This window comes from Bicyclus anynana, chromosome 9 (assembly GCF_947172395.1).
Source record: "Bicyclus anynana chromosome 9, ilBicAnyn1.1, whole genome shotgun sequence".
NCBI classification, from domain to species: domain Eukaryota; kingdom Metazoa; phylum Arthropoda; class Insecta; order Lepidoptera; family Nymphalidae; genus Bicyclus; species Bicyclus anynana.
In genome coordinates, this window is record NC_069091.1 from 8,458,112 (window position 1) to 8,483,131 (window position 25,020).

Consider the following 25,020-nt stretch of genomic DNA (forward strand, 5'->3'; position numbering starts at 1 on the left):
ACCAATATCACTTTTACACACGGCCCTTGTAGTTTGGGGGTTGATACAGCAGTAGCTAACGCACCTGTAGCTATCATTATATTTTTTTTTTTCGTGTCGAGTAAGTGCCTATGGCTCCATGTGGGACCACTACGGCGTCACCGGGGGCATTCATAATATACAGTGAATATCAAACTAATTATGTAAAAGTCTTTTTTATGACAAATTCACTGTATATTATGAATGTCCATATAACAGGACATGATGAACAGGAATTAATACTTTTCATAGAATACTTCATTATCTCCTGTGTTGGCATGTGAGCATAAAATTCTCGCCTTGCCTGTTGTTACTAGACAGAAACAAAACAAAATCCAATTTATATAAAACTCTAGGTGAACAACATTTCCCAGATCAGCTAGTAATTTATTACAATAAACCATTATTTCCTGCCTTGTGCATAAACTGTACATAAACCTCTATGTAGGCGAGGTAGGTACTAAGTATCTAAACGTAAACCATGATGCTGATTGGTAAAAATTTTAAGAACTTACCTTACAAAATAGAGGTAGCATGTTATACAATTTATCATCTTTTTCTGCCTCTGTCAATGGCTGCGGTGGATGAGTGTATTCTGCGAATAGCTTCTTCAAATGCATCAATCCGAGCTGGATATGAGAGGAACTTGATGCTTCGGCAGCCTCCGCCGAAGACGAGGCAGACGCCCCACGCAATTTGCGCATTAAATTCATTGTTTAAAAACAAAATCGTTCACTAATTAAAACATTCTTATACGAATACTGTCTATTTGGTTAATTACTATGCATTCCATTTTCATTTTTGAGTACATCCACTGTAATTTGCGAACGTTTTTACGATGAACAAAAGCATTTTTTACGAAGTCTTTAATATTTTTACATTCTGCAGATCACATATTTAATGACTCACTTTTATATATTCACAAGTGTAACATATTTTTATTGCCGGCACCCAAATAAATGAATAATATTGTTTTTATTTAATTTTATCAAATAAAATAATAAAATCCACCCCACTACACTTCTCTTTGAACACTAGTGTTGTGCACTGCTTATTTTATTTGAGAATAGACAAAAAATAGTGTTGTGTTGTGTCCTTTTGGACTTAGACCGTTATTAATGGTCTAAGCCTTTTGGAGTAATATATTCTTTGGACTTTGGTGTTGTGTTTATGATACATGAAATCAAAGTGAAATATAGACACCTGCCCTTTACAGCCATATAGTAGTTCGCAGCACTATCAGTAACGGTAGCCGTAATCTCAGCCGAAAGCCGAAACCTACCTTTTATTAAGAGTATAGTCAATTGCAATCTATATGAAGTCTCCGAAAGGTTCGAATTTCCGAAACACTTTTAATACGCTAAAATCAAGACGTGTAAGACAACTTCTGATGGGTGGGAGATGCGGGTGACGCACCGCCGCCACACTCCTGCGTAACCAGTGATGCCTAAAATATTATATTGCCCACGATGTTCCGAAACGTCATAAAGATTGCACTAAATAACTAACATTGCAGTGGTGGTGCCCACCACGTGGACTGGCGACATCAAACGAGTCGCAGAGATTCGCTGGATATAGGTGGCTCAGGATTGTGATGTTTAGAAGTCCCTATAAAATCCCGTCCCGTCCCGTCCCGTCCTGCAGTGGACGTCCATCGGCTGTCTAAGATGATGATGATGATGATGAAAAGTCCGTTCCGCTCTGTCATGCTGTAATTGGTCTGACATGGCATGCAATAATGTAGCTGGCAACATTGTACTGTTAGTGTCATCACCTGTCTTTTGATTGTGCTTGGTGCCATTTGACACTGACATAACTGACAGTGACAGTTTTAAAACAGGGTTCCCAACTTAGGGGTTTTTCCCCCAGATTTAGGGGGCAAATAAGTGAAATGGGATTTTTTTAGGGGTCTGAAATTTTTAGGGGTATTTTCAGGGATTTTTGATTCTTTATTATTTTTAAATTGATGATAATTTTAATATTTCTTTCTTGGCCTAGCGACTTATAACGACATATAATACGTTATTCTACAACCACTCTGAGGCAATTGGAGGCAATTTTCATCGAATAAAAAAAATTGGTAAATTTATTCATTGTCAACAAGTATGATTTCAAAAAATCTGAATCTTCAGATAAAGACGTAGTATTTTGTCTGTATTAAATATAGACTTTTGAAACATGACAGTATATTATTTCTAAATTATTATGAATTTTGTATTTTTTAGGGGGACAACTCAATAATTAAGGCGATTTTAGGGGTTTTTGACACCAACTTTAGGGATAAATATTTTGGAGAGTTGGTAACACTGTTTTAAAAATAGTTTCAATTTTCAATGCGTTGTGTTGGTGCATTTATCATTTCAAATTATTTTTAAGAATTATTTAAATATATAATTATATATTTTGTGATCACAAACGTAAAAGCTAAACTATGCCAGAAAATAAGAACTTAGTCCAATGTTATAACCGCGGTTGTGGTCAGCTTTTCGATCCTAACCACAACGATAGAGGTTTGTACGAGATTCTTCTGGAAACTCCGTTTAAATTATAAATGATTCGCTACGTTCCTTTAATATTAACTATTGTCCTTCATGTTAAATGATCAAGGAAAATAATTAATGTTTGTTTGATCTAGTACATTAATTCATAATTATTTAATCTATTAAAATAGATGAATGCTGCCACCACCCTGGTGCACCAGTCTTCCACGATGCATACAAAGGGTGGTCTTGTTGCAATAAGAAAAGTGTGGATTTCACAGAATTCCTCAATATCAAAGGATGTACCATGTCAAATCACTCTAATGTGGTATGTTTGTCACTTTACTTTTTATCTATTTATTTATTCATTAATATTTAACTTAAACAATGTATTACTGTAAGCAGTATCAATGAGATAAGATCAGGATAAATGGATCTAAGAACATGCTTGCTTCAAAGCAGGCCAGGATCAGTATGTAATAGTAATTAAAACTATCAAAATCATCATGATTTTTGTAAGTTATTATTCAGTTTACAGATTCACACATCTATATCTATTTTGGATTATGAATTTTTATTTGGCTTAATAGAATTTAAGCCAAATTAAAAAATTGCAATGTTCATAAATATTTGATAATATTACTATACTACAGCCATACTCAACGTGTACTGTTTACCAACAAACAAATTAAAGTAGTCATTTCAAAACTAAGAATAATTAAAATTAACTTGGTCTTAAATTAATGAAAATAAATTCAAATATAATGCTGTAAAAAATAGTTAAAATATTTTGAATAACATTTTATAAACAAACAATACATCATTTAAAATAATTAAGTTATGAAATGACATGCATTTTCTACCTTCATTTCAAGTTTGTTGTTAAATAGTACACATTGAGTAAGGCTGTAGTATAAGTATGTGTGTCAATTGAGCACAAAAAGGCACTGAAATAAATAAATTTAAAAAATATTTTTGACAATCCCACATTACTTTTTTGCTGTAATTTCTTAATTTGATTTTTAATATCTTATAGAAACCACCAGAACCGGAGAAGAAGGTGTTAGACAATGAATTGGAAAAGAAGGAAGTAATAGAAGTTAGAGCACCTATAGTTGGGCCCCAGCTAACTAGACCTCCGTTTGAGAGCCCAATGACCACTATAGAACCTCGTATTGCAGATGCTTTGAAAGCTAATCTACAGAAAGCAACTCAACAAGCAGCTGCTGCCCTTGAAGAGTATAGTCTTTGTTATTTTTATGATTTTTTTTAATTTATGGAGTATTTGCCTAATCTTTATGTCGCCAGAATTCTCCTTCACCTTTATAAAGTTGTGTTGTGAAGTTGGTATCACACAAGTCTAATCTAATTCAGGACTCATTGCTCACTCCAGCCCGTCTTTAATTTCATTGTTAATCTATGAATAATAGTTTCACATTAGAATTTCAAGTAATATTTACATATATAAATTGTCATATGAAAAAACTAAATTGATGTGTTCCTAGTATTTAATAAGTCAATTAAAAGAACTAGACTTACCTGTTTTCAATTATTTTGTTATTTCAATTATTAAAGAAATAACAACCTTTTACATTATTAACATTATCAATTACTTTTTTCAGAAACAAAACAGCAGAAATTGGAACAATTTGTAAGAATGGAGGATGCAACACATCATATGAGGGGCCACAGAGTAACAGTAGTATGTGCACATACCATCCAGGCTGCCCAGTGTTTCACGAAGGGCTGAAGTTTTGGACCTGCTGCCAGAAAAGAACAACAGACTTTGATACATTCTTGAGTCAACCAGGATGTACCACAGGCACTCATAAATGGTTTAAAGAAGTAAGTTTTATCATCATCATTCATCATCATCCATCATCATCATATCAGCTGATGGATGCCCACTTCAGGACATCAACTTTTCGTGGGGAATATATGACTGTTATTATTCGGTAATGATCATTACTATACATGACTTTAGCGGCACAAGAAAAACAAAAAAATGAAAATCATTGTAAAATATGTTTCTTTTCTTTCACAATAATTTTTATATTTTTATAGTTGTTACTAAGAGTAAGAGAAGGATGGGAACTGTTTCTCTTGATTTTTGAGGTTATGACGACAGTTACAAATGTTGGAAAGGCATCACACCACATCACATCACACTAATATATAAATGCGAAAGTTTGTGCGTAAGTGTGTATGTAAGTGTCTATGTTTGTTCCTCCTTTGTGCAGTGGCTACTGAAGATATTTGGCTAAAACTTGGAATGGAAATAGATTTTACTCTGGATTAACACATAGGCTACTTTTCATCCTGGAAAAATCCATGGTTCCCGCGGGATTTGTCAAAAACTGAATTCCACGCGGACGAAGTCGCGGGCGTCCGCTAGTTTACAATAAATAAATTACTTACAAAATCTACACTACCTATATTAATATCCAACTTATTTATACAGCCTTTCTTGATGTGTACTGTTTACCAACAAAGAAATTAGAAATGAAGGCAGAAAACAGATGTCATTTCATAACTTATTTATTTTAAATTATGTTTGAATTTTTTATAAAATGTTATATAAAATATATTAACAATTCTAATAGTTCTTAGCTTATTAATCAAATTTATTTTCGTTAATTTAGGAACAAGTTAATTATAATTATAATTAGGTGTGAAATGACTAGTGATTTATACCCTCATTTTTTAATTTACAGAGTACTCCAGCAGGGACTATGAAGTGTCGCTGGGACTGGCATCAAACGCCGGAGTATGTGATTGTCAGTGTGTATGCCAAGAAATATGACCCATTCGCCAGTCACATTAAAGTAAACCCTATTCGCCTTAACACAAAGTTGATTTTTCATGAAGAAGGAAATGCAGTATTTGAAATAGATCTTGAATTAAGAGGAGTAAGTTATAAAAAACATTTTTTTGGGAAAAGTTTATCTATAAATTATGTTAAGCAGGATTTATATTTGTCTGACTTGTTATGTAGTGACACATCAGAACAGAATCGGTTTCATACATTTTGTATGTGACGCATCAGAAGCCATCATGATATGTCACAACACATAAGTTTAAATGTTGCCATACAAAATGTATGATACTGATTCTGTTCTGATGCGTCATGTCATGTCACGTCAGACAAATGTAAATCCGCCCTCGCACATAGTTGGAGAGTAAAGTAATTATGAGATGAGATGAGAGATAAGAGAATGAGAAACCGTAGTTCGTATCATGCTGTACTAATTTCCTTTTTTTTGGACAGCTTACCTTCATCTAAATTCATCCATCGCCACTGCTAAGTAGATATGCACTTAAAATAGGTTAGATCTGTGCATTTACACCTATTCTATTCATAATCATATGTTTGTGGTATTGTAGGGGTTAATATCTGGATTTACGTGACCAATTTTGAAAATTCATTTACCATTAGAAAGCTTTGTTAGTTGTGAGTGTCATAGGCTATATTTTATACCCGTATTTCACACGAACGAGAACTACTACTAGGCTAGTATATAATAACAGATTTATCATGTCAAAAATCTGATTTTTACACTTGTTTTAGGTAATTGATGTAAGCAAAAGCAGTGCATCTATGACAGGTTCTAAAGTAGAAATAAAACTAAAGAAAGGCGAGCCAGGTGCTTGGAGCAAGCTAGACTTCCCGAGACAAGCTGAGCCGAAACCTGAACCACAGAAACCTGAAGAAGACCAATTAGAAGATGATTCAGTAGACTTGTCTACCGTCGAAGCCATCCATTCTATGGGGAAAGTGAATGTCACGGGTTGATACACAAATTGGACATCTGTGAAAATATTTATTATATTATGTACTGTTCCATGTGTTCTTTATTACTTAGATATTGTTTATTTTGTACTAGCGAACGAAAAAAGCTTCACAAGAAAACATTCGAATAAAGCTGCCGTTTGTAAAATGCCTTTTTATTATTTACTTTAATTAGGTATTTAGAATTTCGTAAGTAAAAATAGCACCAAATTCTTACGGAGCTTAACTTTGGTAAAGCACGTTAAAGAATATCATAAAATTGCAAATTTTGAAAAACTCGCAAAGGTCATGAAATTATAAATTACACTCGATCAAGTTATCAATATTCTCTTTCAGTGTGCTTTTATTCGAAACCCCACTGAGTATATTTGAAGAAATTCTGTTATTATTACCCATTTTCAATCCCCCGAGTTTTTAAACGGCTCAACCGATTTTCATCAAACATGTCTAAGAATACTCGCACCTTTCATACAAAAAAAATTACATCGCTTCATCCGTTCTGGTGCCACAGACAATGGTTAAAAATGTTTTGCAGTAATTTAAGACAGAGAATATACTATATAAATATTATACTTAGTTTACTATACGTACCTATATAGTTTACCATTACTATACTAATAGACTTGCCTTTCTTTTTGCTTAAGAAAACCTCAATCGGACAGCTGGGGATCGAACCCAGGACCTCCATGTAATTAATTCACCGCGCAAACCACTGCCTTTTGCACTACACTTATTGTCGTCAAAAAAAGAAAGTTCAAACTGTTAATATTTTTGATATGTTTCTATATGTTCTGTAGGTAGGTAGTTAAAATTAAGTATTTAGGATTTTTTTTTACTCTTTACAAGTTAGCCCTTGACTACAATCTCACCTGATTGTAAGTGATGATGCAGTCTAAGATTTGAAGGATCATGGGATTAAAACAACACCTTGAGTTGGATATGTTTGTATAATTTATGTTTGATTTATTTCGAACACATTTTAATATTCTATGATAAATAAGTACCTCAATGGCAACATTTACAGGTTTATAACACTAACATGACTAGTAACTTGACTAGAATCATAAATTAAATCTAATTTACAATGTTTCTGATATAATTAAAAGTATTAATTAAAATTCAATATTAAGAAATAACAAGTCAAAACATATTTACAGGATTATTTTCTTATTTTTTATTTACATTAAAATACTTCATAGTCTAGAATGTGAACGATTTACACTTATATATTAGTTCTGCACATATTTTAATTTTTTTTTTGGAAACAATTGTTTTTGAGTAGGTACAATTTGCAGTAAGTATATCTTTATTATCCTGCATAAAGATGCTTGATGCTTTTCTACAACACTGTTTTTATAACTTGACAGTGAGAGTTTAGAATTCATCTCTATCTCTGATATCTACAGTATCGTTATTCTACTCATAAATCGTGTTAGACTTAGAGATAAAGACAAATTCGAGACTCCATCTAGTTGTAAAAAAATCGGTTGTCTGTAAAGTCGGTTTACTGACGATAGTTTAACGTGACATACTTAGTCATAAGAAATTGCTGATGGAATGGTTGCATTTTTCAAAAGAAAATGTTCGTTTTTCTAAATCTTCATAGACCAGAATATACTTTATTTCTTTCGAGTGTGCAGCCGGCTCCATCGAACTATAAGACGCTGTCACGTCAAAAATCGTTACAAAATTGGAGAAGAAATTTTTAATTTTGTAATTTTGTGTTTTGTAACCGTATACGTAATTTTGTGTCTAGTTAAAAATCTTATTCACGTCGGTGATTCAGGTAGACATTTTTGAGAGACCGAAAGCAAAGGTGCGCTAAATCAGACAACCATCAATATGTTGAACACATGACTTAGTGCCTCCGCACACGGCACCTACGGCAGAGCCACAAAACGCCGCCACCGACCTCTTCACTGTAGTTTCCATACATTTTATACTAGCTAACGCTGCGTGATTTCACCCGCGTGGTTCCCGTTCCTGTTGCATAATATATAGCCTACAGCCTTCCTCGATAAATGAGCTATCTAACACTGACAGAACTTTTCAAATCGGATTAGTACTCGTAGTTCCTGAGATTAGCGCGTTCCAGCAAACAAATAAACTCTTCAGCTTTATAATATTAGTATAAATTAGGTATATCTTCTCGCCGCATACGCTTGACGCCGGTGGTCGCTACACGCTACATGCTGCTTCTAGCTTTAAGTGTCGCGGTTTCTGATTGTAGCTTAGCTTACTTAGGTATGAAAATTGATACAGTTAAATATCAGCTAATATATACAGCTTCTTATGGTGAAGAGCAATGGTCAGTTGACGAGGGTGGCGGCGGCTGGAAGGCAGGTGTTGGTGCTGGTTGCATCCTGTACATGTCGTGGAGCAGCGTCGCCACGGAGACGTCGCCCACCGTCTCGCGAAACAGCAGTAGTTCTATGGAACGAGCCCGCACCGCACGTAGCGATGGCAACAGCAGGAGCAGACGGCCAAATCTGACAAACGTAATAGAGATGATCACTAATTCCTGTCAATTCAGTGACGGATTTACTAACAGCAGTGGCGTAGTGGCACTGTATCAAAATTAGTTAATTAGTTGGGGCCCAAATGAAGGGTAATGATTCCTCACAAAAATTCTCGCTTAAAATAAGTATGACAGTGACTTAACCTATTCAACGAATATTTTAAATATTTTAGATCACATAAACTGCACATACTGAACCTACAATATCTACTAAAATCGTAGTATAAGAAGTTCAGAGGTCAGGTAAGGACGGCTTAAATCGAACAACCTACAGGAAGCAAACTTATAGTAGTGAGTCCGTAGCGAGACAGAGATCAGCGTAGTGGGTCTAAATACTCAAATCATCGTGAGAGAATGTCTGTGTAATGAGACATAAAATTAGGCAGATAGATACATGATTTTAAGAAATATGCTGATAAAACGACAATTTTTTAATAATTTTTTTACCAACCTGGTAGGTTGCCGCGTGTATCTTGTTCTAACATAGTCCGCTAAAATGCACTGCGCTTGGTCTTGCAACATTTCAACTGGCTGTGTTTCGCTAAGTCCAGGTGTATCTGAAATGATAATAGGTTCCTACTGCATAATACTGCATTGTTCCAGCTGAAAATCAGATCTCCATGTCCTATTTTTGATGCTGAGCTGGGGTTATGTTCAAGGTCATTCCACACATCGCAGGGTATTGTCCTGGATGTCTTGGTATACTGGAGATATTGTGATGTGTGGCATAATTTTGAAATAAACGCATTTTTATTTCTTACTTTCATGAGGTATATACATACCTATACCTAAAAGTATTTTAATAAATAAAATAAAATAAAATCTGTTTATTGTATTTTAATAAATAAAACAAAAAAAAATCTGTTTATTTCAGGTCATTAACCCATAATATAGGCACCCAGCTACCTATCTACAATATGTAGGTACGTGGTAACTGGTAACTATGTCTACGTCCTACGTCTTAAATTAATTTTAGTTGTAACAGTCATCGATCTCTTATTAAAAAGTGGATGCACAATCAGCGCCCAAAAAGGCCTTTAGGTATAATTTTCTTTACCAATAACCATAATAACCAATTCTAAAACTGTCAAAGCAAAATTGGCCAGTTTTTAAGTGAAATTTTCATGACTGTGCGTCCTTATATTATAAGAGGTCAATGGTAACAGTAATGGAATAGTAACTTTGGGTGTAGATTTAGGGGATCCCTTTAAAATACATGGAGCATGTTCTCCATACCCACACTAAACAATTTATGATCAAATTACAACATAAAATATTATTAATGATTAAAATAGGTACTCTCTACCACCGGTTAAAAAAGGCAGGTTATCGTAATTGTATATTGATGATTCAGGAAACTTGGAACACAAACCTGGTGAAAAAAGAACTATCGCCTTCATACAGCCGCATTCACTGCCATCGGGGGCAATTTGACGAAACCGGCAAAGGATTTCCTGGAAGCAAAACCAAATATTAAAAAAAAAACAAAATTAAAATTTATAAATAACCCACTACGGTTGAAACTTAAAAGAAAAGGGATAAGAAATTTGGGAATAAAAAAAAATGTCTTGGGAATAAAAAATGTTAGAATAGTGCGTGTTGCTAGTGATAATTCTGAGTCTTCTTCTTGGTCGCTAACTATACATATTGTGTCTCATAAGAAAGCTCAGAGTCACTACTATGACTGGAGCTCGAGCCCACCACGCTGCTCCAAAGGAGGTTGGCGGTCACTATCAGTCTATTAAATGCAAAAGATAGGTACCTAATGACTGGGAACTGCTAAACGTGCTTTCCAAGATACTTACACCATAAGGTAGGTAGGTACACCAGAAATATTCGAGTAACACCATTAATTTCCCGATTCCGGACTGACAACTTTTTATTTGGATCGTGCTGCGTTGCAAGAACCAGCTCATGACTAAAGGCCCCGTATAGGTTCGAAACTAGTCGGACATACTCCGACGTTGTATCACGTGAATTTTAGCCGTCAATAAACTAGTGTTTTAGACAGTTAAAAATGCGCTTACTTGTAAAGTATTAAGCTCTAGATCTGCCAGCGGCTCGGGTGGAAGCCTGGCTCGGGCGGCGGGCGCTGCCAGCAGCGGCGCCAGGTCCCAAGGTGCCGACCACTGCGCCAAATGCAGCACGAACAGGTCCTTCCACGCCGCTCGCAGCAGCACCAGTTGGTCACTCGCCGCTAGCGCTTGGAACGGTGCCAAGCAACGCACCCAGCGCACCGCCATGAACAAGAGTCGAGCGCTTGTCTCCTGAGGATACAAAACTTCCTATCAACATCTAAAGGTTAATGACTAGGATAGCCACTATATTTACAAACATGCGGACGTCCGCAACTTCGTCCGCCTTTAGATCTCCTTAATCTAGCTCTCTCGCAAAGTACCTAGATTCTTAGCGGACGTCTACTAACTATGAACTATCTTCCCTGCTAATTTCAACTTTGTTCGTCAAGCGTTGTTTCAAGATATCGTTATGAACTTTCGCTTATATACGAGTATACTCGTCAATAGTTTGTACGAAATGGTGAATTCTTTGTACCACAGGTTCGCAACGAGACCTCGCGGTAAGCAGTGCATTTTTGCATTTATAAACTGCACGCCTCCAATCATTATCGACATCAATATCAGTCATCCAATAGGTATTATAAATATGAAAGTAAGTTTGTTTGTTTGTTATTCCGTCACGATCTAACTATAAAAGCGACCGTCATGATACCGAGTCGGTACAATCATTGTTTATGTAGGTAGATAATTAAAATAATTTAAAACCAAATTTATTTCAAAACGAAACTTGGAAAAGTAAATTGAACTAAACTGTAGTACATAACAGGATGTAGGCGTAACAAAGTCAACACCGCGAAACGAGGAATAGGCGGGGAAAGTCAAGTGAAGGCGAAAAGTCACCCCTCGGCCGCCCAATCGCGACACCGCGCCCGCCCTCGAGTCAAAAAGACAAACCTATCTACTCGTAAGTTATTACATAGACCCATCACAGCGACTTGTACTTAACGATTATATTTATATTTGAGAAACGACAAGTCCCTCACCTTACGACAACAGAACATAAAAAAACGCTAAAGTCGCTTTTTGTGCTTATGACGGTATAAAAATAAAAGTGATGTGTTATATTCTCTGAAGTATTATTACCAACCCTAATACATCATCGTATTCTTAATGAAATTTTAACTCAATAACCTGACCAGCAGCTGAAGTGGCAATGGGCGGGGCACATAGTGCGAAGAACCGATGGACGTTGGGGTCCCAAAGTGCTGGAATGGTGACCCCGCACTAGTAAGCGCAGTGTTGGCCGACCCCCCACCAGGTGGACTGACGACATCAAGCGAGTCGCAGGGATTCGTTGGATGCAGGTGGCTCAGTATTGTGATGTTTGGAAGTCCCTACAAAAGGCCTATGTCCTGCAGTGGACGTCCATCGGCTGATATGATGATGATGATGATGAACCTGACCAGACCAATAGACAACAATTTACGTGTTTGAACCTTTATTGAAACAGTTTAGTCTAGAACCATCAATGAAAACATTTAATCATATAAAATATTTATCTGCTATAAAAACAAATACAGACATCAAGAAAATGATCAAAAACTAACTATGAATTTCAGCAAAATCGTAGACTCGTAGCACTACGTCGTAGAGTCTACAAGACGGTTATTAGAGTTGACGCAACTTTCTTGGTATCTACACTTAGGATTACGTAGGCGTTCTACATCGTAAACTCGTAGAGCTTATAGGCGTTTTGCTAAGTTCTGTATGTGTATTTGTGTGACTCAAAGACTTGTCCTAATTATAACGCCATACCAGGTATAATAAAATCTTCTAGAATTACTATGAACCGCTGCAATAAACATTAAAGAAATAATTAAATTTTCTCACTTGTAACAATTCCCAAGTAGGTGCGAGCGGAGTTCCGAAGGCATTTGGTGGTGGGCGCAACAGCGAAGGATCACCCTGTAGTTGCAACTGCTTTGCGCTCCACATCAGTTCCTAAAAAAGTTTTGGTCATTTAAAAATTCTTCAGGAATTCAGTTATAACGTAAGACCAATAAACCCAATAATATTTCCTGCTCAAATTTGTTTAATTTTTTTAAAAGGGCAACTATTGCGTTTCTTGCCAGTTCTTCGCAGCAGAACCAGCCCTCCGAACCGGTGGTAGAATCTTTACAAATAGTCAACTGACGTGTCAAAAGTGCACGTAAACTGAGCCTACTTGAAATAAATGAATTTTAAATTTTGTTTGTAGTAATTGGTGATATTCGGACTTACAAAAATTATACTTTTCTGCCTTGTTAACCCACTGGTTAGGTATGTGGTTTCGGATTCTGGTTCGAATTATGGGTTGATCGATATATAAAGTTCAGTTCAGTGAAGTTCAGTATAACGATCAACCCATGATTCTCACTCAATTATATCTTTAAAAAAAAATTAGTAGAAATATTATACAAAGGTAATGTTTGTGTAGGATTATCATTGGATAATCCTATTATATATTGGATATATATATATTGGATACCGATTTTAAAATTCGTTTACCAATAGAAATCTACATCTTCAACGAATAACATAGGCTAAATTTCAATTAAAAAATCACGTCAAATCATCGCTCCGTTTTGCCGTGAAAGACGGACAAACAAATAGACAGACACACACACTTTCACACTAAAAGTATGGATGTAGATTCAATGACTCACTTGACATTTATCACTGGACATAAGCATGTGCAGCAGACCCGGCGGTGGCGGCGCGAGGAAGGGGTCTGTGATGAGCGGCAAAGGACTGACGGCGCCCGCACCCCCCGCGTTGCTCGACCCCGCGGACGATGCCGTGCTCAGCGGGGCCGATTCGGTTATCCCGCTAATGCTAAACTAAAATAGAAAAATAAATATATAACAACCCCCTCTGTAATACGCAGAAACTGCGTAAACGTTAAAAAATTAAAAGAATTTGAATAGATAGTCTTTGTTTCAAGGAATTCCCGATTCTAATTTAACCAATAGTTAGTTCCGTTTACCTCCTTTTACCTCCTTACTTTTAAGTAGTAAAACATACAGAAATTAATGCAATCTAGCGGGCAGAAATCGACAACGATCTCACGGTGATGTCTGGTGCCTTTACATTATTATTATCATTTATTATCTGTCTGTGCTTTGAAGACGTAATTGAGGTATTTACCCAGCACGGGTGAGTTAGCTTCCTTTACACTCATTATACATGTAAAGATCTTGTTTAATATATTGTTTGCAATTATTAATTTCAAAGTTAAACCTTACAGGTAGCTGAGTTTATCAAGTGATCATTAAGTGATTTTGTGAAAAACTGTTCTATAATATAAATTGTCTATTCCAGAATGTAATCTACACCTTTGTGCCAATATCTACTTATACCTATTCGTTCAGACTGGATTTAGGAGTGAGGACAAAAGCGTCAGCTTTGACGTTCTGTGGGTACGACAATAGTACAGCAGGCGGGGATCGAACCACGACCCATTGGTGATGACTTCGTTACCTTAACCATCGAGTTTACAAGTTAGCCTTGACTACAATCTCACCTGATGGTAAGTTATGATGCAATCTAAGATGGAAGCAGGCTAACTTGTTAGGAGAAGGATGAAAATCCACACCCCTTTCTGTTTCTACACGACATCGTACATGAACGCTAAATCGCTTGGCGGTACGTCCAAGCCAACCAGCCAGAGTTAATTAAGAAAACTTCAATCGGCCCAGCTGGGGATCGAATCCAGGACCTCCAACTAGTAAACCGCCGCGTAAAAAAAACACCGCGCATACCCCTGCGCCACGGAGGCCGAATTGCTATAATGCTAGACGATTATGCTATTAGGTATATATTAGGTGCTTTCTTCCAGCTGAAGTTTGGCGGTCATGTGTAGAAAACTCTTCCGGTCTTTTGCAATATTTTTAAGCTGTGTGTATGTTAACATCGTCCACTCTTTGACATCATCTATCCACTATATTCGCTGTCTTCCTGAATAATATAACTAGTTTAATATAATTTTCTAGACAATTTGACTCTACCTGGAAGTTGAACGGCTGTGCCAAAGCAGTGTAGGGCGACGGCGGGGACAGCTTGAGGGGATGCGGCTTGTGTGTGTGCAGCGACGGCGGCAGGGAGCCAAGCGCGCTCGGGTGCGGCTTGGGCTTGCGGGGACCGCGCTCGTGTTGTACCGCTGATACACAAACATTATAATGAATTATATATAGCTTTGACTAACACCTGAAGAAGCTGGGCTGTTGGATCGGATACAAAAGGCAGTAATCATTGAGAGACGGCGGGAACAGCTTGGGGGAATGCGGATGATCATCATCAATTCATCATCATCATCATCATCGTCGTCGTCGTCGTCGTCTTCGTCGTCCGTCGTCGTATAGTATAATAAGGATCTACTTAAGAACCAATAGACTTGATATAGTGCTATATTGACCGTTCAGTGCGTTGATATTAGGTACTATTTCACAGGAGATGAAGTCAACGATATTTTTATACTATACATATGTTACGTGCCTACAAAATCACCTCAAAAAGTGATCAAAATTTAGCTACTCTACTGAGCGCACACATGCACAGTTTTGTGTACTTACATCATACATTTATAGGTAGATATATAGTTTTTACACTCCCTGAACACACAACTCTACATTGTAGACAATATTTAGGTATTATTTGTTTAAATAATTTTCATTGTGCTTTTTTTTTCAACGATGAAATTAAGACAATCCGCCTTTGTTCCGATGCGTTAGTGACATCTATATTAATATTATAAATCCAAAATTAAGTCTGTCTGTATATCTGTTAACTTTTCACGACTGAACCGTTGAAGTCATTTGAATGAAATTTGGTGCAAAGATAAATTTGTCCTTGGAGCAGAACTTAAGCTACTTTTTAGCCCGTAAACATCCATTCTTCCCGCAGAATTTGTAAAAAACAGAAAATCACGCGTAGCCGCGGGCGTCTGCCAGTATCTAATATATAGAATCTTTGGATGAAGCTGAAAAGGAAAATATTAAAATACTTGAACCTTGCTCAAGAAATTACTGCCATGAGGAATGTTAAGTCAAATGTTATTGTTCTAATAATCGTTTCAGTCAACGGTCTTATAGCAAAAAACTTCGACCAACACCTCAAGAAGCTTTAGCTGGACGTTCACTCTTAAAATACCCGTTCTAAGAGCACACTATCACATTATTACATCGTGAGGTATTTAGACGAGATAGTGAAAATTTTTCGTTAAATATAATAAAGTGAAAACAGAAATTTAAATCCTATCCTAAATATTGGATAGAAGCAGGCATTACTTTGCGGAAGTTCATCAAGAATATGTAATGATTTATTTATTTTGCTATCATCAATTTGTAGAGTCAACATCTCCTAAGGATGGTCCGGTTTCGGGGTGAAACGTACGTAGAGAGTATTTTGTCGGACCTGGGTGACGTTGTCGCATGGTTCGTCGACTTTTCTCGGATGATAGTAAAATAAATAAATCATTATATAATCCTATCCTAAAGTCTTTTAGATATTAATTTAACAAGCGAGTAAATAAAAAGTTAAATTGCCAAACAAAGTAGACAGTTTTATTACAAATTGCAAGTTCACCGTTGTTGAACACGAGGGATTATAGAGCCGTGAACCGCTTACGTACAGCCGATGCCCCAGACCCCGATAAGCCAGGATCACGTCGCCTATAAGCCTGCATATCTATATGATGTACCTACCTACCCCACAGGCGATGTCCACAATGTATGCGAGTGAATAAACTATGACCGATACTTAAAAGTATTGACTTTTCATTATATGTAAATAAATTTTTACCTAGCACCACAAACTATTCATATAGTTTAAGAATATTAGAAACGACCTTAACCCATCTGTTTAATGAATGAAAAGTGATTTATATCAAATTAAGAAATTAAATTGTAGGTTGCCTCAAAAACACCTAGCCTAACTATCGTTGATGATAATAATGCTTAATAATAGTTTATCCAGAAAATTTTTAGTTTTAGTATTAGGGGATAATCTCTGGATCTACTGAAACGATTTTGAAAATTCATTTACCACTAGAAAGTCACATTATTTGTGAGTGTCATATGTGTGGCTTTAGCATATGACACTCACAAATAATGTTGATAATGAAGAAATGTATTAGTACATGGTTATCAATCTCAATGCACCGACCTAGGTGTAAGGGTGATGTACAATGCATCCTGGGTTAATTATTTATATCAAGTAGATATTCTTAATGTAATTTATTTATAAAATAACCCCAGATCAAAGAGCGTACATGAAACATTAAACAGTTCGCCAACATGATCAATGTGCACTTGCCCCAGAGTAATGACGTCACGCAATCAGCTTACCGAGGCTGAGTCCATGAGAATGCGGCTATTGTGTCCGCACATGGCGACGCCCGAACGCATACGTTCGTTCCCGCGTTCGTGCCGGCTTAAAGTGAAAATGTGAATAGTTACGGACGCTGGCCTGGCTTAAATACTGTTGAAAGGGGTACCGAATGCATATTTACTGTACGAAGATACCGAATTGGAAACACGTTTTTAGATTTGTAACCTAGTCTGATACCCTTTGATCTAGATTTAAGTGTTAGATCTATCGCACCTTTGTTTATGATTTCATCAACATTGATTTACACCACCTGGTCTCGAGCACCAACCGCTGGATGCTGGCAGCTCGAGACCATTGTATTTAGACTTCCAAATACAACGGCTGGCAGCTGGAGACCATGTATTTGGTGCTCGAGACCGTTGGTCGCTAGTTGCATCCTCTTGCATGTACTTACATGCAACTGCCTACGTCCAGCAGTGGGTGTCCATCGGCTGTTGATGATTATGATGGTTTACACAACTGTATACCACCGTTTTGGTGGTATAGTAGGTCTTAACCTTATTAAATAAAACCATCAAGCCTTACCAATCATGCGCTTTACAACCATGGTTTAGTGCGTTGACTAAAATTATAAAGATGCGAGGTAAAAAAATCTCAAAGCTTTTCAACCGTGCTTCTCATCACTGAGGGGTTGTGGTTCGATCCTCGCCCCATTAATCTATTGTCGTACCCACTCCTAATACAGTTTTTCCAGACTAGTTGGATGAGAATGGGAATATTGGTCATTTTTAAGGTGTGGCAAATATTCTTTTAAAAAAACAAAACCAGTGTATCTTTGACCAGTTTTTGTCTAGGTTCGGTTCTGCTATAAAGTTATGAAAAGCCGACGGCCGCGATATGAAGCCGTCGGAGTTTTTCGAGCATTTTACATTCTTATATCACATATTTAAAAGTTTTCTTCGCGTTTATTATGCCTCACGGTACAATGGTTAATTTTTTGTAAAGTAAAGAATTAGGTAGTAACAATTGTGCTTTATTACTTACTAATTATTTTTTTATAATTAATTTAGAAGAGTATAACTAGTGAACTTTATACTCTTAATAGAAATATGGAGTACCTGCCTACGTACCTAGCTACTGAGTCTGACGAAAAAAATGTGTCGATGTATCTAAAGATTATGTTTGGTGTATATTGCATTGTATTTCTATCCTGCAGCAGATCTTTTAGAGTTTCTATCCTTAAGCAGATCTTTTAGAGATTTAAACATTGCTTTTAAAAACTGTCTTCCAAAATGTACTTATGTACTTATGTTTTTGTTCTGCTAGGCTATATAGCATTTGCTTTTTGACTTAAAGTAGATCACAACCTCTGAGTAAACACTCGCTTACTTATAACTATTCGTATGTGGGGCCCACTATACGCAATGTAACAAATGTTAACCTTTGTTTATAGGGCGAGTGTAATCCCAAATAGAACACGTGCTTTTTTCTCGGCTTCTTCCCCGGCACGCTAACTTCTTATGTTGGTAAACTCGACTTTAATAGTTCTAATTAAGGTCTGAAATCCCTTAAATCAGTTTTGCTGAAGGGACTCTCAAGCCAAGGGGCTTAGTTACGGTATGACGCGGATGAGCGAGATTTTAATTACTTGTTAGAATTGAAACTAAGTAAGTTTAGTGTGTTGAACGTTTTTTATGTCTATGTAGACAGATTCATAGCGCGGCGTATTTTTTTTCGTCTTTCGCTTTGTCAAACGTTTCAATTCATTATTGGTCGGTCAGATTATGCCAAAGGTTAATTTCTGTTCTTTGGGAACATTTCCGTGTGAAATTACCCTTATGACTTTTACTTTACGTAGCTCCCTTACAAAGTACTACGTATAAGACGTGAAGGATTTTCGTATAATACAATCATCCTATATTTACTAGGAATGAAATTTCCAAAAATAACATATTTTGATTTATATTTAACTAATTCGAGCGAGCTAGTCACGAAGCTGAAGTGGCAATGGGCAGGCCACATAGTTCGAAGAGCCGATGGACGTTGTTTCCAATAATACACTGTAATCTTTGGTTTGGGGTCTCAAGGTGCTGGAATGGCGACCCCGCACCGGAAAGCGCAGTGTTGGTAGTTGGCAGGGAGCCGCTGGATGCTGGCAGCTCGAAATCGCTGTGCTTGGAGATCCATGCAAGAGGCCCATGTCCAGCAGTGGACGTCTATCGGCTGATAAGGTAAGGTATTTAACTAAAATGTGATCCTTGATCAGTATATAGTTACAGTTTATAAGAAACTTAGAAGTCAGCCGAACCCCTATTCCCATTATACCTATTTTTATAAATTCACGAAACACGTTTCCCATTAGGTATAGTTCTAGTAAGTTTACAGATTAATGCTTAAATAAATAGAAATATAACCCTCTTAGGGGTAAAGAAATTGAAAATTTTGCAACATTATGAAAACAAATCGCCAATCTAAATCGGAAACAGTCACAGACAATAAATAAGCCTTTGAATTTATAAATATCACAGAGTTACCTAATGCCCTCAACATTGAAAGAGTAAAAGCCCTTCAAAAAGACGCACTGAATCACATTTGGAAGGGAGATTTAACTTCAAACGTCTATCAGTCAAAAGCCCCCGCAGTATCGAATTGAAAGCAAACAAAGTGTATTTTTGCACAAGGTACGTTATAGCTGTTACAAAAACTGCGCGACGCATTGTTCTGTTAGCCCGCAGGCGGTGTGGTCGCGAGGTTTGATGGAATTAATTAGTTATTTACATTCAGTGTTTTTACATTCTCAAAATACCTATCGGCGAAAGGCCAAAGACTGGAGCTAGGAAATCCCTATAAAGCTTGCTGAAACGTCGGTTTATCAAAAGGTCAAGTTAGGCAAGCCTCTGATATGTTCGAATACGAGTATTATTAAGCTTTAATGGCGCCACGGTTAAGAGGCGGGATTGATATCCGAGAGGTCTAAAGTTCGGTCACTTATTTGTCATACCGAATCCTAGCACAATACATTCGCTGAGTTGTATGGGAAAGAGGTAAATTAGTCGATAGTCATATTTATGTCTACTTAGATTTTTGCCTTTTCGTATTAAATATTAATAATATATATAGTATTAATTTTTTATGAAACACGGCTTAAACTCATGTGATACAACGTCGGAGTATGCAGGAATCAGCTCATGACTAAGGGCCCCGTATGGGTTCGAAATTAGTCGGGCATTCTTCGACGTTGTATCACGTGACTTTTAGCTGTTTTTAACCGACTTTAAAAAAGGAGGAGGTTCTAAATTCGACGCGTATGTTGAAGGCGGACAGCGAAAGAAGGACTTTGAAGGCGGTGCCAACACAGTAATTCATTAACTAAAGCCGATTAAGTCATAAATAGGATTTTAAAGACCGTGGATCTTTCAGAAATGGCTTAAATTAATACGTCACTGGCTTTGCACCGCATTCAAAGTGATCAGAAGGTAGCACATGTGATGTTATTTTTCGCTTTTTAGTTTATTTTTGCGATTTTGAAGTCGGTTCAATTTATTTGTTTGTTTTTTTTACAAGTTACCACTTGACTACAATCTCACCTGATGGTAAGTGATGATGCAATCTAAGATGGAGGCGGGCTAATTTGTTAGGAGGAGGATGAAAATCCACACCCCTTTCGGTTTGTACACGACATCGTACCGGAACGTTAAATCGCTTGGCGGTACGTCTTTGTCGGTAGGGTGGTAACTAGCCACGGCCGAAGCCTCCCACCAGCCAGGCCTGGACCGATTAAGAAAACCTCAATCGGTCCAGCCGGGGATCGAACCCTGGACCTCCGTCTTGTAAATCCACCGCGCACACCACTACGCCACGGAGTCGCCAAAACGTTTTTCAAAAACGGCTCAAATTAATACGCACCTGGCTTAGCACCGCCTTCAAAGTGATCAGAAAGTAGCACATATTATGATGTTATTTTTCGCTTTTTAGTTTGTTTTTGTGATTTTGAAGTCGGTTCAATTTATTTGTTAAAAAGATTTTATTCATTGAGAGGTTATTGAGCATCATATAGGCTACTTTTTATCCCGGAAGGATCTTGAATCCGGAAAAACTGAGTTTCACGCGGGCGAAGTCGCTGGCGTCCGCTAGTTCTACTTCTAGATTTTACTCTGGATTAACACATAGGCTACCTTTTTCGCGAAAATTTGCGAAAACTGATGATTTTGATGATATGAATGTTTGTTACTCTTTCACGCCTCAACTACTGAACCGAATCAGCAGAAATTTGGTATTAAGATATATTATATAATGATTTATTTATTTTGCTATCATCAACAACAAAAACCGACAAAATACTCTCTACGTACGTTTCACCCCGAAACCGGAGCATCCTCAGGAGATGTTGATGTTGACTCTACAACGTGCAATTGCACGTTGTAGAGTCAACATCTCGTAGAGAGTAGAGAGTATTTTGTCGGACCTGGGTGACGTTGTCGCATGGGTTCGTCGACTTTTCGCGGATGATAGCAAAATAAATAAATCATTATATAATCATGATGAACTTCCGCAAAGTAACGCCTGCTTCTATCCAATATTAAGATATATTATAGCCTGGATTAACACATAGACTACTTTTTATCCCGGAAAAATCCATGGTTTCCGAGGGATTTGTGAAAAACTAAGTTCCACGCGGACGAAGTCGCGGGCGTCCGCTAATCAGTTATAAAGAGACTTTGTTCACGGAGTCCGTATAAGATGCCAGTCAACATCTGTAGTGAAGTGTAGTAGTAACCCACACCAGATTTCTTGGTGGAGGTGGGAGGGGAGTGGGCTAGGTAACTATGTATTGCAGCAGAGCCACCCGTAAATGGAACTTTGCGGTCGATGGCATAGTGATGTTATTTGTATCGATATTGTGATAGTTTTACTGAATAAACTCATTGTTAATTGGTTGTTTCATTGGGAAGGCCTTAAAATGATTTGAAAACACTTTTAATTGTTCTGAATATTGATAATGATGTTATCTGTTGAATTTTTAATCCAATATAGATTTTAGGTGTCTTGTATTAAGTTTAATATCTTAAATTAAGTAGATATATATATAATAGTAGATATATAAGTAGATATAATAATTGATAGAAGTGTTGAAACGTCTTAATATGAACCAGAGATTACTTTAAATAAAATTATTAAAATTTACTACTTAAACACTACTTTTGAAATACTTTTCTGGGATTTTCGTGCGGTTTATTACAAGTAGATTAAATCTATCTAGCAATTTTAAAGCTTTGTGAATTTCAGAAAATCACGAATGGCCACACTAAGTCGCGGATGGTCGCTAATGTCTATAAAATAAAATGTTTATTTACAGTAAGTTACTTATAAATCTATACTAATATTATAAAGAGGAAAACTTTGTTTGTTTGTTTGTTTGTTTGTTTGTTTGTTTGTTTGTTTGATTGTAATGAATAGGCTCAAAAACTACTGGACCGATTTTAAAAATTCTTTCAGCATTCGAAAGCTAAATTATCCACAAGTAACATAGGCTAAATTTTATTTTGGAAAAAAATAGGGTTCCGTAAGTTATTTGGGTTTTTCGGACACAAGGTGTAAAAAAATCAACCAGAAAAGTAGGATAGTGTTAGGTAGGAGTAGGGTAGGGGTAGGGGTAGGCTAGGTATAGGCTAGGGGTAGGATAGGGGTAGTGGAAAGTTTACGTCGAGTTTCACGCGGACGAAGTCGCGGGCGTCGGCTAGTAAATAAATATAATTAAACAATACTCATCACTACCTAGCCCCAAAGTAAGCGTATAAGCCTGTGTTATTGCTACTAAGATAGACGGTCGTGGTTTCAGAAAGCAGGTTCACTACCCACTGCGCCGTCACATAAAGTAGGTGTTTAGACGATAATCTCAGATGAATGTACCTAGATCTCAAGAAGAAATTGTTTGAGAATTATGTAATATTTTCATCGATATAACACATTGGCTGCATGCAGTAGACGCGGTGGGTAGCGGTGGGTAGCGGTGGGTAGCGGTGGGTAGAGGTAGGGTAGCGTGCTAGCGGCAGAGGGGTGTGATTAATGAGCCAATAATCCGCTGCTCGCCTCGTAGCCTATGAAAGCTTCACGAAGCCGAATTGGTGAATGGTCAAAAGGTTTATTGACCGCAGCCCAAGACGCAACTTGCAAGACGAGTGTCTTAGGCAAATCAATAATACTATTATTTGGGTATTCTCGACGATCTACACGAATATTACAAAGAGAAAAGCTTTTTCTACGAGTATACATGTTTGTAGCGGATAGGCGAAAGTGCTGGAGCGATTTTCTTAATAGAAAGTTACATTACCAGATTGATTGATTAATTTTCATGATTTTTTTTATTATTCTTTACAAGTAAGCCCTTGACTACATTCTCACTTGATGGTAAGTGATTATGCAGTCTAAGATGGAAGCGGGCTAACTTATTAGGAGGATTTATTTCAATGAAGTGGGTAGTGGGATGCTTTCTGCATTCACAGCCGTGGGTTCGATTCCCACAACTGGAAAATATTTGTGTGATGAGCATGGGTAGGTATTTTCCAACTGTGTCTGGGTGTATTTATTCAGTATATAATAAGTAAGTATATGTAGTATACAAATATGATAATATCCAATACCAAACCGATGTTCATGAAAGTGGAGTGGATCAATCTGGAAGTATACTCTTTAAAACAAAAAAAATATTTTCTTGGTATTATATAAAATTGGTTAATAAATGACGAAGTTATGAGGTAACAAATATAAAAAAAAAAACAACATACGCGTCGAATTAAGAACCTCCTCCTTTTTCTGAAGTCGGTTAAAAAACTGTGAACGCAAACGTAAACGCAAGTGTTTTCTCATCAGTGTGTCCACAGCTTTACCCGAGATCTGTTATTGAGAGAGCATGACTCGAAGAATCCTGACATTTGTTGCCCTTTGAGAAACATTCGTATCTACCAGGAAACGTCTTCACAAATATGTTAGGATTTAATTTACCGAGATGAAGAGTTTAATAATAAGGATTTTCTTTTAAAAGGAAGGGCTAAGGGAATTTGATCTAATTTCTTAAAACATTTCATAATATAAAAAACCATAAAATCATTTAAATGAATGCGACGTCGTCTAGAAAACGAAAGGGGTGTGAGTTTTCATCCTACTCATCATCACTTACCATCAGGTGAGATAGTAGTCAAGGGCTAACTTGTAGAGAAAAAAAAAACAACAGTAAACCTTTAGTATCTGTAAGTTAAGTTAAGTTACAGATACTAAAGAATACATAATAGTGCTTATACCCAAAACTACCTTAATTTGTTGTAAATACTAGTACGTTCGATTTTACAGGAACTTGATAATAATTAATAATATAATATAATAATAATTTTTAATAACTTTTTACATACATAATCATGCTTATAACCTAAAAGTACCCTAAATTGTTGTAGATTCCTATACAGCTATGAATTTCTACTACAACTATTTACTAGGTACAAAAACGGATATAAACTGATACCAAAGTTAATTAATATCAGAATGAAAACCAACCTATTACACTAATATGAATAAGTAGACACGGTGTTTTGAAACTGTAATTCGATTAAGGTTTATTTTCAATATCAACAGTATTAAACGTCCCGATACCGTGGCTCTATAGATGTGCTCCGAAATCATCGCGTGGAAAATATCCGGAGAACGACCCCCATGTCCCGACATTCGTTCCGACGTTAATTCCAGCCGCATTTGTTCCATTACATTTCCGACATAAAGTAGATACGCGTTTGCCGAATTGACTAGGTGGATGCGACCAGGCGAACCTGGGTAGACAGG

General features: G+C 36.8%; 3 protein-coding genes across 7 annotated transcripts in view; 1 reads left to right on the forward strand and 2 right to left on the reverse strand.

The window, feature by feature from the left end:
• Positions 1–1,073, reverse strand: part of LOC112045039 (WD repeat and FYVE domain-containing protein 3) — a 51,588-nt gene extending 50,515 nt beyond the window's left edge. For 4 of the 5 annotated variants that reach the window (XM_052883659.1, XM_052883657.1, XM_052883658.1 and 1 more), the window contains exon 1: positions 534–1,073. In XM_052883659.1, the coding sequence (XP_052739619.1) occupies positions 534–731 (198 nt within the window). In that variant the 5' untranslated portion in view covers positions 732–1,073. The remainder of the gene's footprint in view (positions 1–533) is intronic. The other variant, XM_052883660.1, reaches the window with a different exon arrangement.
• Positions 1,074–2,334: 1,261 nt separating this feature from the next.
• Positions 2,335–6,436, forward strand: LOC112045233 (cysteine and histidine-rich domain-containing protein morgana). The gene is made up of 6 exons (XM_024081342.2): positions 2,335–2,528; positions 2,690–2,826; positions 3,535–3,737; positions 4,121–4,343; positions 5,213–5,407; positions 6,067–6,436. The coding sequence occupies exons 1-6, from the start codon at positions 2,450–2,452 to the stop codon at positions 6,289–6,291; spliced, it is 1,062 nt and encodes a 353-aa protein (XP_023937110.2). The 5' UTR covers positions 2,335–2,449; the 3' UTR covers positions 6,292–6,436.
• Positions 6,437–7,166: 730 nt separating this feature from the next.
• The window catches only part of LOC112045046 (protein dissatisfaction), a gene marked incomplete at its 5' end in the record, with an annotated part of 29,697 nt that continues 11,843 nt past the window's right edge, over positions 7,167–25,020 (reverse strand). The window contains 7 exons of the mRNA XM_052883582.1: positions 7,167–8,777; positions 9,258–9,363; positions 10,179–10,260; positions 10,834–11,073; positions 12,715–12,825; positions 13,530–13,703; positions 14,871–15,022. Of these exons, the coding sequence (XP_052739542.1) occupies positions 8,579–8,777; positions 9,258–9,363; positions 10,179–10,260; positions 10,834–11,073; positions 12,715–12,825; positions 13,530–13,703; positions 14,871–15,022 (1,064 nt within the window). The remainder of the gene's footprint in view (positions 8,778–9,257; positions 9,364–10,178; positions 10,261–10,833; positions 11,074–12,714; positions 12,826–13,529; positions 13,704–14,870; positions 15,023–25,020) is intronic.

What these genes read in the sequence shown, in the direction of transcription:
- LOC112045233 (XM_024081342.2), top strand. Translation starts at nt 2,450, where the DNA reads ATGCCAGAAAATAAGAACTTAGTCCAATGTTATAACCGCGGTTGTGGT. An exon ending in TGTCAAATCACTCTAATGTG is followed by an intron (nt 2,827 to 3,534) that starts GTATGTTTGTCA and finishes AATATCTTATAG; the next exon opens with AAACCACCAGAACCGGAGAA. An exon ending in GCAGCTGCTGCCCTTGAAGA is followed by an intron (nt 3,738 to 4,120) that starts GTATAGTCTTTG and finishes TACTTTTTTCAG; the next exon opens with AAACAAAACAGCAGAAATTG.